The sequence below is a fragment of the Sminthopsis crassicaudata genome, chromosome 6 (assembly GCF_048593235.1).
Source record: "Sminthopsis crassicaudata isolate SCR6 chromosome 6, ASM4859323v1, whole genome shotgun sequence".
Classification (NCBI taxonomy): Eukaryota; Metazoa; Chordata; class Mammalia; order Dasyuromorphia; family Dasyuridae; genus Sminthopsis; species Sminthopsis crassicaudata.
This window is the reverse complement of record NC_133622.1, coordinates 206,980,557-206,993,282: the sequence shown is the minus strand read 5'-3', so window position 1 is coordinate 206,993,282 and position 12,726 is coordinate 206,980,557. Positions and strand designations below refer to the sequence as shown.

Below are 12,726 nucleotides of genomic sequence, written 5' to 3'. Positions count from 1 at the left end.
AGATCCTCCCAAGTAACAATGGTATCAAAATATGGATCAAGTGATAGGCTCTGAGTTAAGTCTAGAAAGGTTCATCACTAGGTTGGATGAAATATCTTAAATAAAATAAAATCTCAAATAAAGTTACTTTGGCCAAAGCAACTTATGAAGATTGCCAACAAAGTTAAAGTGGGAGTTTGATTTGCATCAAGAGAAATACTAACACCAATAACATGATACTTAAATAGTGAAATGCTTATATTGTTGGCCATCTCCATGATTTCTTAGGGTCCCAGGATCAAATATTTAAATTGAGGCACTTTACTAGTGAGACAATGCAATTTGTTCATTTTACAGATAACAAGCTCTGTGACTTGCCTATGGTCACAAAGGTGGCAGAGAGCAAGAACCAGCATTCACTCTGAAGCCCTCTGGTTCCAAATGCAGCATTCTTTCCAGTGTACCATGCTGCTTCTATTAGGAAAATTTTTCTGGTTGGTAACAGAAACTATCAATTACAATACATTTCAATTTTAATCAGAATTATTTATGATGCAGTTTTGGGGTAAAAAATGTGGCCCAAACGAGAAGATATTGGTATAAAAGCAACTAAATGTTTTTAGGAACTCAACCTACCCAAGACAACTTATAACAAGCCAAAATCAAACAGGGAAAAGCATTCAAGTATTTATAGAAATCACTAAGTGGGTTTTCTGGGAACTTGACTGGATATTTGAGCAACACGCAATACATACAGTACAGAACATATAGGAAAAGTAAAGTCTTACCGATACTATCTGAGGCTGTTCACCATCTTTATCTGTCAAATGCAGAAAGTTTTTCTTCCCAGATTCAAAGTTAGTATCAAGAAGAGATTTTTCACTTGTGTGATCCAGAGGAGGCTAATGAATATAAAATAAAAAGCTAAAATTATCAAAAAAAAATTAATTATAACAACAAATCATTATAATTACCATATAAATGGACAAAGGTTTCTGCTATACTTGACAACAGGCTCCTTTGAAACCCAGTAAGTTTTTTTAATCTAGACTTGGCATTAGCTATCCACACACTCACACAGTTAGGTGGCTAGGCACCTTCACTTTGTGGGCCAGCAACTATCCTGAGCAAAAGAAAGTAACTGGAATTAGATAATTTCTACGGAGTTTTTCCAGCTCTCAATCTAATCATTAATTACATGATTTATACTATCAATACTGGGAGATTTTAATGAAACAGTCCCCAAGAAAAATTACTTATGATATAGATGAAGGAAAGGCAAAAATGGCAAGGAAAAAAAAAAAAAAAGCAAAGTCTCAGACAAGGAAATCTAGCTATAATTACTCTTATGCTTCCCAAAATAGATATAAGTCAGTGACCATCTGGACTTCATCAAAAGGAACTAAATATAATTTTGTACAACTGAGGGCACAGAAGAAAACGTATAAAATCTGGACACATTATTTTCTAAACAAATTCACTAAGTGTTAAGAAAAAATTAAATCATGAAATATGATAATAGGGTTAAAATAAAGCAATACCTAGTTTTTCTCAATTCCTATTTTTGGAGGATGGGGAATGACTTTCTGAAGATATATAAAGATTAAATGGGTAGTTCTTCATAGAACAGGCAACCAAAATTCACCATCAATTAAGGTGGAAACAACATTAAGCAGTATCTGGATATGGAATCAGATGTTTTGGTTTCAAGATACAGCTTGATGTACTCATTAGTGTAAAGCACTATAGTATTATTAGAATCTTGGGCGTCATTTAGTAGCTGCATTGCCAGAGGCAAGGATATGTCATCTATTTGTAACATGAGAAGGATAAGACTTCTTGATCTCAAAAAGCAGCTTTCATACTCTGTGATTATATAATACCTGCATTATTTACCTCATAGAATTTTTGTGACTAGTAAACAAGATAATATATACAAAAAGCTGTTTAGTTCCATTTAAATGGTATTCTCAAGTTTTCTTCTTCTCTTCTCCACACTCTTTTTACTCCCAACTATAAAAGTCACTAGAAGAAACCTTTAAAAAGGGAGCAACTCCTTTCAAGCTAGCTGATTTCTTCATGCCCAAGTACAGATCAGATGCTTTTATTTCCCTGGGCCTGGTTCTCTTGTTCTGAGTTCCAGGTTCACTCATCCAGCTTTATGTCAATATTGTTTCCTCAAAAGTCACCTGAAGGTCTGACTTCCAGGACCTTCCCTGGACTGCGATGAGAGAATCTTTTATTTAATCAATCTCTCCTATGATTATCTTATCTTTTTCTATCCTTCTGCCTATGTTTTTGGTACTGTTTAAAAGTTGATTCTGCCTATATTTTCAGTTTGCTCATTCTAGGTCATCATAACTTCTGAATTAACAGTTTCTCTAAAAACCCCAAATTAAGTTCCCCTTCACCAATTTTAGACTACCTGAAGAACTTATAAGGATGTATCAGCATTTTAAAAACTTTATTTATCTCCCATGTCATGCCACATGCATACTTAAAACCTTACTTATACCGTTGTCCACCAGTCTATAGTACCATAACTAGCCCAGACACCCCTTCAGTTTGCAGTAGTGTAGAACTTATCAGGTAAACTTAATCAATGGTATCTGTGAATTTTCTTTAAATATTTCTACCAGATTAGGCTTTGTGAACCCATTTGTGTGATGCAAGCATGACCAAAAACAAAACAAAACAAAAACAAAAACTGGGATGTACCCAAATTAGTTGAGATAGATAAGAAAAAAGTGTTTTGTTTTCAAACATTAAAAAAAAAAAAAAGAGTTCAATTCTCCTGTTTTTAAAATTAAGAAAAATAAAACTTGATTTTGTGTTTTTTTTCAAACAATGACTCATTTTTATAGTATTTTTAAGATATAAAAGATAATTTATTCACAACATTATAGCTGGTGTAGGTTATATTAATATTATTCCCAATTTAAGTTTACTCCACTTTTCTACTGTGTAAGGACACCAAAGAAAAGAGATCTTCAGGGAAAACAGAAAAAAGATGAAGAAACAAATATCAGGATATTTTGCTTTAAAACATGAAGGATAGGGCGGCTAGGTGGTGCAGTGGATAGAGCACTAGCCTTGAAGTCAGGAGGACCTGAGTTCAAATCTGGCCTCAGACACTTAACACTTCCTAGCTGTGTGACCCTGGGCAAGTCACTTAACCCCAATTGCCTCAGGGGAAAAAAAAAAACATTATGAAGAAAAAAAAACAACTTGGTTTATTTATGAATAAGGTTATAATCTATTTAAGAATAGGTTAACAGAAAACCATGTTGTAAAAGCTTACAAACTGTTAGACTTAAAGTTTAATCTTAAGAATAAATGTAGTTTAATCATAAGTATAAATGTCATGTCTGCACCATTAAGAAGTAATAGAAAAAAGCAGAGATGTCAGCAATACTCCATAATGGAAAAACAACAATCATTCTTCTTCATAAGATCTCTCTGGGCATAAGCAATAGAGATCTAGAGAGAGAAAAGGAGACAGAGAGACTGATAGAGAGAGTAGAAAGAGAGAGAAATAGAAAGGGAATAAGGGAAAAGAAGGAGAAAGTTGCTGTAGAAAGCAAAGGTTTAAGAAGGGCTATGAAGATGTATCCTAGAAACTGACTTTTGGTAAATGAAGGGCGGGCAAAAATGGCAAAGCTAATGCTTTTACTTTTGAACAAGCAGAAAGTAAAAATGTCTAAACTAGAGTTTAGACAGGCTAAGAGAGATCTGAATATTTTTTGTCCATAGAGGTAAAATAAAGAAGAAAATGAAAATTCCAGAGTGAGATTATCTAAATAAATAAATGAATAAGATATAAAAATGGGCAAAAATAGATGAGATTAAGCAAAAAAGGTAAAAAAGGATAATGCTGGAAACAAGACTACCTCTTCCTCTAAAGTAGGCAGGAAAGAAAGGACTCAATTTAACTTAATTTTTTTTTTAAAATCACATACCTATTATATGCAAGGCACCATGCTAAACTCCATAGATAAAAAGAAAAAAAACTAAAATGATTTCTACCCTCAAGGAACTTACACTCTATAGGCAAAACAAAATGAAAACCTAAATAAATATCAAGTACATAGTATGTAATATAATACCTGACACAGAGAAAGTCCATAATAAATGCCTTTAGACTGACTGATTACAAAGTAATTTCAAGAAGTAAAGAGGGCTATTATATTGGGGGACAAATGTAAAGTGTATATAATGTTCAACACTTTATGCTAAATGCTGGAGAGACAAATGGAAAAGATAATCCTTGTTCTTAGAATTCACCTTCTAATGGGAAAACAACACATATGAAGAACTTCAACTGTAATTAAGATTGGAAGTCTCCTGGCCTTTAGATAATTATGCATCTTCTTTAAAATCATGTTTAGCTAAATTCAGTTTTTGGATTGTGAATCACTTGATGGTGCCAAAGAGACTTTGGGTTACAGGACTTTTCTCCTGGGCTTGTTACCTGGGATGAATGTGGTAGAGAATTTGAGGGAAATGATGCACTGGGAAAAAGGGAAGCTACTGCTCCCAGACTCTTAGGCTTACTCAATAGTCAGCTAAACACCTAAGCTATCCTTTAGAAAGATAAGATGTCTAAGAAGAGGAGATAAATGCTGATGTGCAGAGGAATGCATATGCGACCAGGAGGTTGAAGACTAAGGTTAGAATCCTATCTATCACTCACTTACTTGTATAACACACTGTTTACCCTCAGGGATTGAATTAGCTTATCTTTGAAATAGGGATAATAATATTTATAGTATTTATCTCCTTGGGTTGTTAGAAAAGCACCTTGTAAATGGAAATATGTGAGCCAATGCAATTATTTGTAGTAGAAAGTAGGAGGGCAGAAGCTGAGAAAGCTACTACTAGACAATTTCTAGCTTTAGTGAGTTAGGAAGAAATAGGCAAACTGGGGATTTCAGTGGGGAAAAGAGTCAGAGCAGCTGCTATGGGTTATTTGATAAGTAGTCAACAAGTAATGAGTAAAGGAACTGAAGGATCAAATGAGATTAGAAAGCATGAGTGTGTGGTTGAATGATTTGCTCCTGTAATTTTCTATAGCATGAGAAGAGAAGAAATTGGCCCAGCACTGATGGGCATGGCAGAAGAGGTACTAAAAGAACATTATTGGAGGTGAGAGAAAGGAGAGTATCCAGGATGGGGAGAGCAGCAAATAAAATAAGAAGAGAATAAACAATAATCAAAGAAACAGATCATGAAGAGGATGGAGGGATAAGTACATCTAGTATGAGGGAGAGAAGATAATTCATCAAATTTTATTCTATCATTTATTTCTGATGAATAGATCATTCTGTCCTAGTTAAAGTTGGTTTGTATTTCTTAAGTTAAACTGAATTTGAGCTTCAGCTTTCGATTATCTCAGAAATCTGGAAGCCTGTTGTAAAATACTCCAGTTATGAAAACATTTTAAAAGTCTGACTAATGTTAAAATAATAGCAATAATAATTTTAGCAACTTGAAATCAGATGAGTTAAATATAGGGCATTACCATGTCAGTAGCATTGATTCCATTTCCCCACACCAAATCAAAGGTTCCATTTACATAGCCCACTTTGTTGGCAACATCTTCAAATAGTTTCCTCAGTGGAGTAGAAGCTGGTAAATTTAAAGTGATTCGTTCATTGACTGTCTTTGAATTAGTAGTATCTTGTATAATACATAAAACTCTAGGTTCTTCAGCAGCATTTTCTATCTGAAATTAAAAGAATCAAAATAATTATTTGCTTTTTAAAGGGAAAAAAGTTAATATAACTTCATTTAACTTTGCTAAATAATCATTTTATAAAAACTAAGGAAATGCATTACCGTTTTTAGGCCCATGTTATGTAAGTACTAATATTACCTTTAGTATTCCAAATGTCACATTTTAAGTAAAAAGTGTTAGAAATGGTGCAAATATATCTTTGCTTTAAAAAAATATGGGGCATATTTCAGAATGATTACAAAGGCATACTCACCAATTTAGTTTGAGTAAATAGACAACAATATATGAACATCCATGAAGGTACAGAATGATAAAATTTACAGTTGATAATTTGGCACATTTAATAATATACAAAATTCCTATTTTATGGCATGATAATTAGATATAAATGCAAAGCAGTTCAATTTTGTGACAGGTAACACCAGGATAAAGTATTATGATATTATTCCTTTTTTTTTTTCAGCTGAGTAACTACAAAGCCTATTAAGTTTAAGTGCTTTATTCAAGATCAAACAACTATCATAATAAAGAATAGAACTCAGATCTTTTAATTCATAATTAGGGGTAGCTAGATGGAGCAGTGATAAAGCAGTGGCCCTAAAATCAGGAAGACCTGAATTCAAACCCAACCTCAGATGCTTAACACTTACTAGCTATGTGACGACATTCAAGTCATTTAACCCTAATGGCCTCAAAAACAAAACAAAACAAAATATAATTCAGTGATACCATTTTTCTTTCTTTACAAGTTAAAACCTACTGATTTTGTGGTTACCTATCTATCTATCTATAGCATTTTCAAAATAAGTACTTCTATCTATTTATAGCATTTTCAAAATAAGTACTTCTATAGGAAAGTTTCTTTAGTTTTAAAGAAGTAATTTAAAAACATACAAGTTAATTAATCCCCTCACTAAGCTAAGAACTACCTGTTCTTTAGCTCATCTTCTATTTTTAAAACAGCAGTTCTAAATAAAATTGCAATAAATGCTCTAGTTATTAGTGAAATTAAAAAAACTTTTTGTAGCTATGATTTCATTTTTCATCTACATATTACCCATAGCTTTCATCCAAACCTTTTTTTGGAAAGCAAAGCACCTTAAAGAAATAAATCTGAAGAAAAAAAATGTAAACAACATATATGACTTGACTGACAATTCTACCCCATTTTAGTTGTGCATCTTTTCATCTACTCTGAGCTTTAATGGCACTCAGAAACACTGGCTATTAAAGTTTTCAATTATATAAAAACTGGTAGCAGGCACTGTGCCTTCATATTCATTTTGGCTCTCCTGTGGTGCCTACCATATTACAGTATTAATTACAGTAATATTACAGTATTACACAAATAGTACATTGCTTTAAACAAAACAAACCCAAACAAACCCAAAACGGTTGCAGGAAACATAGTTTTAAAAATTAGTTTAAAAATAACTATCCAAAACCTTTGTTGGTATTTACTCATATTACAAATGTACAATTAGGAAATGAAGAGAAAGGAGCAACCAGCTTGAAAGCAACTAAATTATGCAGACAAAATGATGAGAAGACAAAAGCCTAAGGTCTTTCCTCTTTCCCTTACATTTACCTACTAGGGTCTATACAGTTTCCTCTATGAGCTCCTGAAGGTCAAACACTATTTCTTGTTTTATTTTGTTTTCCCAGAGTCTAGCACAGTGTTTTGTACATAGTAATATTTGTTGGTCAGAATTAAATGTAAAAGAAGATACATGTGGTTTCAGAGACCTCTTTCCAGATTCAGATTTCAGATTACAAACCAATGAGTACATGCACATAATTCAATTTAATTGATGTGCAGACCATTCAGAATAGCAGAGCATTCTGAAAATGAATTGGGAGGGTAACCTTTTTCACTAAGACCATACAAAAATTTTATTTTAAGCAATTATGGCTAAAATGCCATATTTCTGGAAAACTGAAGAAAAGAAAGCTGGTTGGTGTTCTATCTATGAGTTTTCACTGTCCTCCATCTTCACCCCTAAATTATGGAGAAAAAACTAAAATTTCCTGAATATTCAAAGTAAGTTTGTTGGGATTTTCCTTCAAAGAAATAGATACATGGATTTTAGGGAAAGAAACATTTAAAGAGGTCTGGGAAAATCTGTCAGTTTAATAAGTAAGATATGAAATGAAAAGTGCCCAGATATAAGATGATAAGCTAAATAATGTACAGGGTAGCAGGGGTTTTGATATTCTTGACAGACCAATAAGGACCTAGTTGATACAGCAAAAATGAGAATCTTGAGAGGCAATAAAGTTCACTATATAACATTTATGGAAGGAATTCCAGATAGTGGTATGTACCCTAGATTTGAGAGTTTAGATTTCAAGTTCAGAGAAATGGCAATAGGTAGGGAACTATGGCATGAGACTGAAAAAAGTCAATACAATTTTAAAATTCAGGCAAAATGGTAGTTATTAATTCCAAAGAGAAAGAAAAGATTAAGATGTCTAAATAATATATATGTCTCTGAGAAAAAGGCTCTTATTTATGAACTCAGTTTATAGAAAGGTGCATATGAAACTGAGGATAAAGGTTCTATAATGTGTCAGAAAGGCTAAATAAAGTCAGATTGATTTGAATTATATAAAAATTAAAAAAGGATCCTTTTAGAAACCCAGTTGAAGGCAAAAGGAATATTAAAGAAGGGATAGGGTTCCTGGCTTGGTATGAATGGGAAGATAATGACAGACAAGGTACATGGCTCAACTTCAACATTTTGTATGTATTCTCTAATAAAGTAAATTATCTTCAGACTGGAAAGAACAATATTTTAGAAGAAAAAGTTAAAGGAATGATTTATAAGAACTTAGAAAAGGAAAAATAATCACTAAATTCACCATGAATTCATTAAATAAACTATGTTAGACTAACTTAATTTCCATTTTTGATAGAACTATATAACTAGAAGATCATGAGAATGTCATGAATACAGATTAAGTTTTGGTTGTCTTTGACAGAGTGGCATGATACCCTGTAGTTAGAAACTGATTCATGAAAAAGATGAAAATATAGTTAGGTGGGCTTATACCCGAACAGAGCTAACACTGATGCATAGTGTGTTTAACAAATGTCAAGCTGAGAGAGGTATTAAGTACAGATGATAGAATATCAAACCAAAGAGAATGCTTGTAACCATGAACCAAGCAATGGAAATCTAACTATATAAACGTAAATTAAACAACAACAAAAACCAAGTACAGAATGAAGATCTGCATTGGGTAAACAGTACGTGTGAAAAGTACCTTGGAATCTTAGTGAATGCAAGCTTAATAAGTCAGCAGGGTGATAAAATAGTCAAAAGTACTCATGGGATCTTATGTCTAGGCATACTAAGGCAGATACTGGTTCTGTTATACTCTAGCAAAGTCAAACACATGGAGCACTGTTTCCACTGCAGGGTCTACATTTTAGAAGGGACCTGTTATGCTGGAATGTATTCTGGTTTGAGAAGGAACTAGGTCAGAGAAGAGAAAATAGGTTAAAGATTGTAAGAGATTGTTAAAGATTGTAGTCTTCAACTATTTGAAGAGTTATGTGGACAAAGAGATAAATTTGTTCTCCAGAAGAGAAACAGGGTCCAAAGATATAAATTAGAAAGGCAAAATTTTAGCTCAATACTAGGAAAACCATCATGACAATTTAGAATTGTTCAAAAATAAAATAGGCTGTTTCAGGAACTGGTGATCTCCTGTCGCTAGAGCTCTTCAAGCATACACTGAATTACCAACGATTGAAGATATCATAGTCATGAGATGATCTTTAAAGGACTTTCAACTTCTAAGATTTTACAATTTTCTACTTCAAACAATCGCTAATTTTTTTCTTTTTTGGGAAATTTTGGCTTCATACTGATTGAGTAATTCTCATTTCTGTCGAAAGCGAGAGAAAAGAAATATAGATGTGTAATTGAAATTTAAATTAACTTGTTTGTCATTTTTCTTTGGAAATATATAAGACTTCCTGGTCTTACTTTGTATAATTATCTTTCTTAGCAGGTAATACTTATAGAAAAAAAATGACTGCAATATTCATCAATGGCTCAGAAATATTTCATAGATGCTTAAAATTTCAAAATGCACTGTGTCATTAAAAGCAATCTATCAAATACTTGAAATCTTTTTAGTTTGAGTTTTCTAGTATAAAGTTAAATATACACAACTGCTATTTGCACAAAAGCTTAAAGACTTTATTATCTATAAATAGAGCCAATGGATTAAAATGTGAAACCTTTTTCACATTTGTTTTTAAGGAAAAGTAAGATTGTGCTCTTAATCTTTCAAACCCTTCCCCACTCCCTTACTCGCACTACCAATGTTATATTTCTAAAAGATATTTTACTTTTGCTCATTAGAAATGACCAAACTGTTCAATATGATTTAGATTGGAATTTCCCTTTTAAAAGTGGATTCCCCCTTTCAAGTAACTTATATTGAACATTCAATTACCTGTAATCTCCCTTTCAATTCAGAAATTTCTATAATTCAATGATTCTAAATAAGCCTCTACTGCACAATGACTGAGGGATGAAATGGCTATAAATGAGTAGGAGTAATAAGAGAGAGAGGAAAAAAGGAAGAAGGCATTAAAAAATGTTGAGGATGGGATTCCAAAGCACAGAAAAGCTTAAGATTTGGAAAGCAGGGCAACTGGTGAGAATGTAATAGCAGCCAGCAACTTAGTTCAACAAAGTTCTTTTAAGTTTCAAATTAAGAGATCAGATTACTCATGCTATCAAAGTGCTTTTTTTGTTGATTTTTTTTTTTTAAATGCAGAACTCTGGGATGATAGTCACCAAAGTGAGTAAATCAAATGCTTTCTATTCTGTTTTTTAATGGAGTAAAGAGCTCAAAATCTGCAAGGTATTAAGACATTTTTTTTAAATTAAGATTGGATAGGAATAAAATAGTTACACATGCATAAATTTTTTAAAAAATAACATGCCATGTTATCAAATACAATTACAATCATGCTGTTATTTGTTCTATGATCACATTAAAACCTTTACTTCAGCTGTCTACCTGTGAAAATTTCTTCTTCATTTCATCAAAGATACTCTGTCTGCATCTCCAAAACACATCCTATGATATATAAGAACAAAATAAATTACAAACCATTTCTTTAAATGGAAGAGCAGTGAAAAAAATTCTTGAATTAAAGAGATTACACAGTAGAAAGTATAAATATTAAATATATTGTTTCAAAACCAAATTTTAATTGTTTTACCTATTTCTAAATTTTTTTCTACTAAGATGCAACCTGTAAAGATATCAAATGAAAACAGCCCTATTGCAACAAAGAGGAAGGAATATACAATATATTTTTGATCCTTTTTTTGTTGTTGTTTAAAGAGCTAGAAAAGGCTTTAAAAGTCATCTGTTGATACTGTCATTTTAACGATATGAAAGATTGGGACTAAATGGTCTTTAAAGCCCATTTAAGTTTAATTCACATTTTAAAACAATTATGAAATATTTTGTAAGATAAATAATACCTCTTTAATTTTGTTCATTTATACTTTTAGATTTTCTTAATATGGTCCCAATATTATTTGAATTTGGCTAAGCAATTTCGATCCCAAATTCCCATCACCTAAAAAGCATAACTAAATATTTGTCTTAGATCTGATAAGTAGTTTGATTCACAGACTGCACATACTAACTCCTGATTTTACTCTTTCAATTTTCTCTTTACTTGCTGTTTAGGGTTTCTTAAGTCGCATAAATCCAAATTGCTGATGTATTTACGTAAATAATATGCTCTGTATTTATGTCTAGGCCAACTCTCTCATTTTAAACATGGGAAGCGAGAAGCCTAGGAAAGCTAAATAACTTGCCCAAAATGAGAAGAGACAGGCAAAAAGCTTTAGAAGCGAGATCTGAACCCACATCTTTTGAGCCTAGGTCCAAGATACCCTCCCTTCTCTCCACTGCACCAAGTATTTAATAAAATAAAATGTCATTTTAAAAAGTGTTGAATGTTTGGCCTCCAATATAACATTTGTCCCCTTTCTTCCTATAGATTTGACTGACTTTTGGATTAGAAAAATTTTTCTTAGAAATATACCCCAAAATAAGCACAAAGATCGTCTGTATTTGGAGGCTCTTGTATAGAGAAGGAAACACACCTTTTTTGTATGTTTCTCTAAACGGCAAAACAAGGAGTAACAAGTAGAAGTATCAGGAAGAAAGATTTTGATTCATCAAAAAGCAGAACTAAAAATCTAACAATTAGAGTTGCCCATCAATGAACAAGTTAATCTTTGAAGGAATGAAGAGAATTACTTCTGTTCAAATCAGTTAATCTTCTGGGTCTCAGTTTCCCCACTGTAAATTTAAAGGCCTATACCTTTGAGGTCTCTTCTAGCTCAAGTCAAATGTTGAGTGCTATATAATCCTATAACCTTCCTGTCACCCCACACTGGATAACTGGTGGTTCAAGAAGAATCTGGCTGTAAAGAAGCCTTCTGACAAGTAATATATCTTCCTCTTCTATAATTTTTATTTATTTATTTTGGTGAAGAAGACAGGCTCTAAAGATATAGAACTAGAAACCATCAGCATATGGATAACAGTTCAAACCGATAATAGATGTGCTCTTTAATGGAAGAAAAGAACAAAAGGTCAAGGAAACCAGCTATAGTTAAGAGGTATAAAGAACTAATGTTGACATCACTATAAGCAATCAAGATGCTTTACATATATTTTATATCATTTGCTGAAGATATTGTGGATAGGAAACAGAAGATAAGCCAACCACAGAAACCAAGAAAGCTGTAATGGTTAGAAGAGAATCGAGAATGGGAGAAGGTCACAAAAGTGAGAATAGGGGAGAGAACTCTGTAACTTCAAGAAAAAGGAATTGATCAACATCAAATTTAATACAAACCCCAAAGAAAATGGAGAAAAGACCGCTAGATGTGGCAATAAAGATAGGACCTTTGAGAACAGAAACAATAATGATGGTAAAGACATGGAGGCAATAAAAG

The 12,726-nt window shown here is 32.5% G+C and overlaps 1 protein-coding gene across 6 annotated transcripts in view; it reads right to left on the bottom strand.

Annotated features, from left to right (window-relative positions):
* USP47 (ubiquitin specific peptidase 47) overlaps window positions 1-12,726 on the bottom strand; it is an 89,269-nt gene that overhangs the window by 53,781 nt on the left and 22,762 nt on the right. For 3 of the 6 annotated variants that reach the window (XM_074276779.1, XM_074276784.1, XM_074276780.1), the window contains exons 2-4: window positions 10,760-10,819; window positions 5,501-5,704; window positions 768-881 (exon numbers count right to left, since the gene is read on the bottom strand). In XM_074276779.1, the coding sequence (XP_074132880.1) occupies window positions 768-881; window positions 5,501-5,704; window positions 10,760-10,819 (378 nt within the window). The remainder of the gene's footprint in view (window positions 1-767; window positions 882-5,500; window positions 5,705-10,759; window positions 10,820-12,726) is intronic. The other 3 variants (XM_074276785.1, XM_074276781.1, XM_074276782.1) reach the window with 1 other exon arrangement.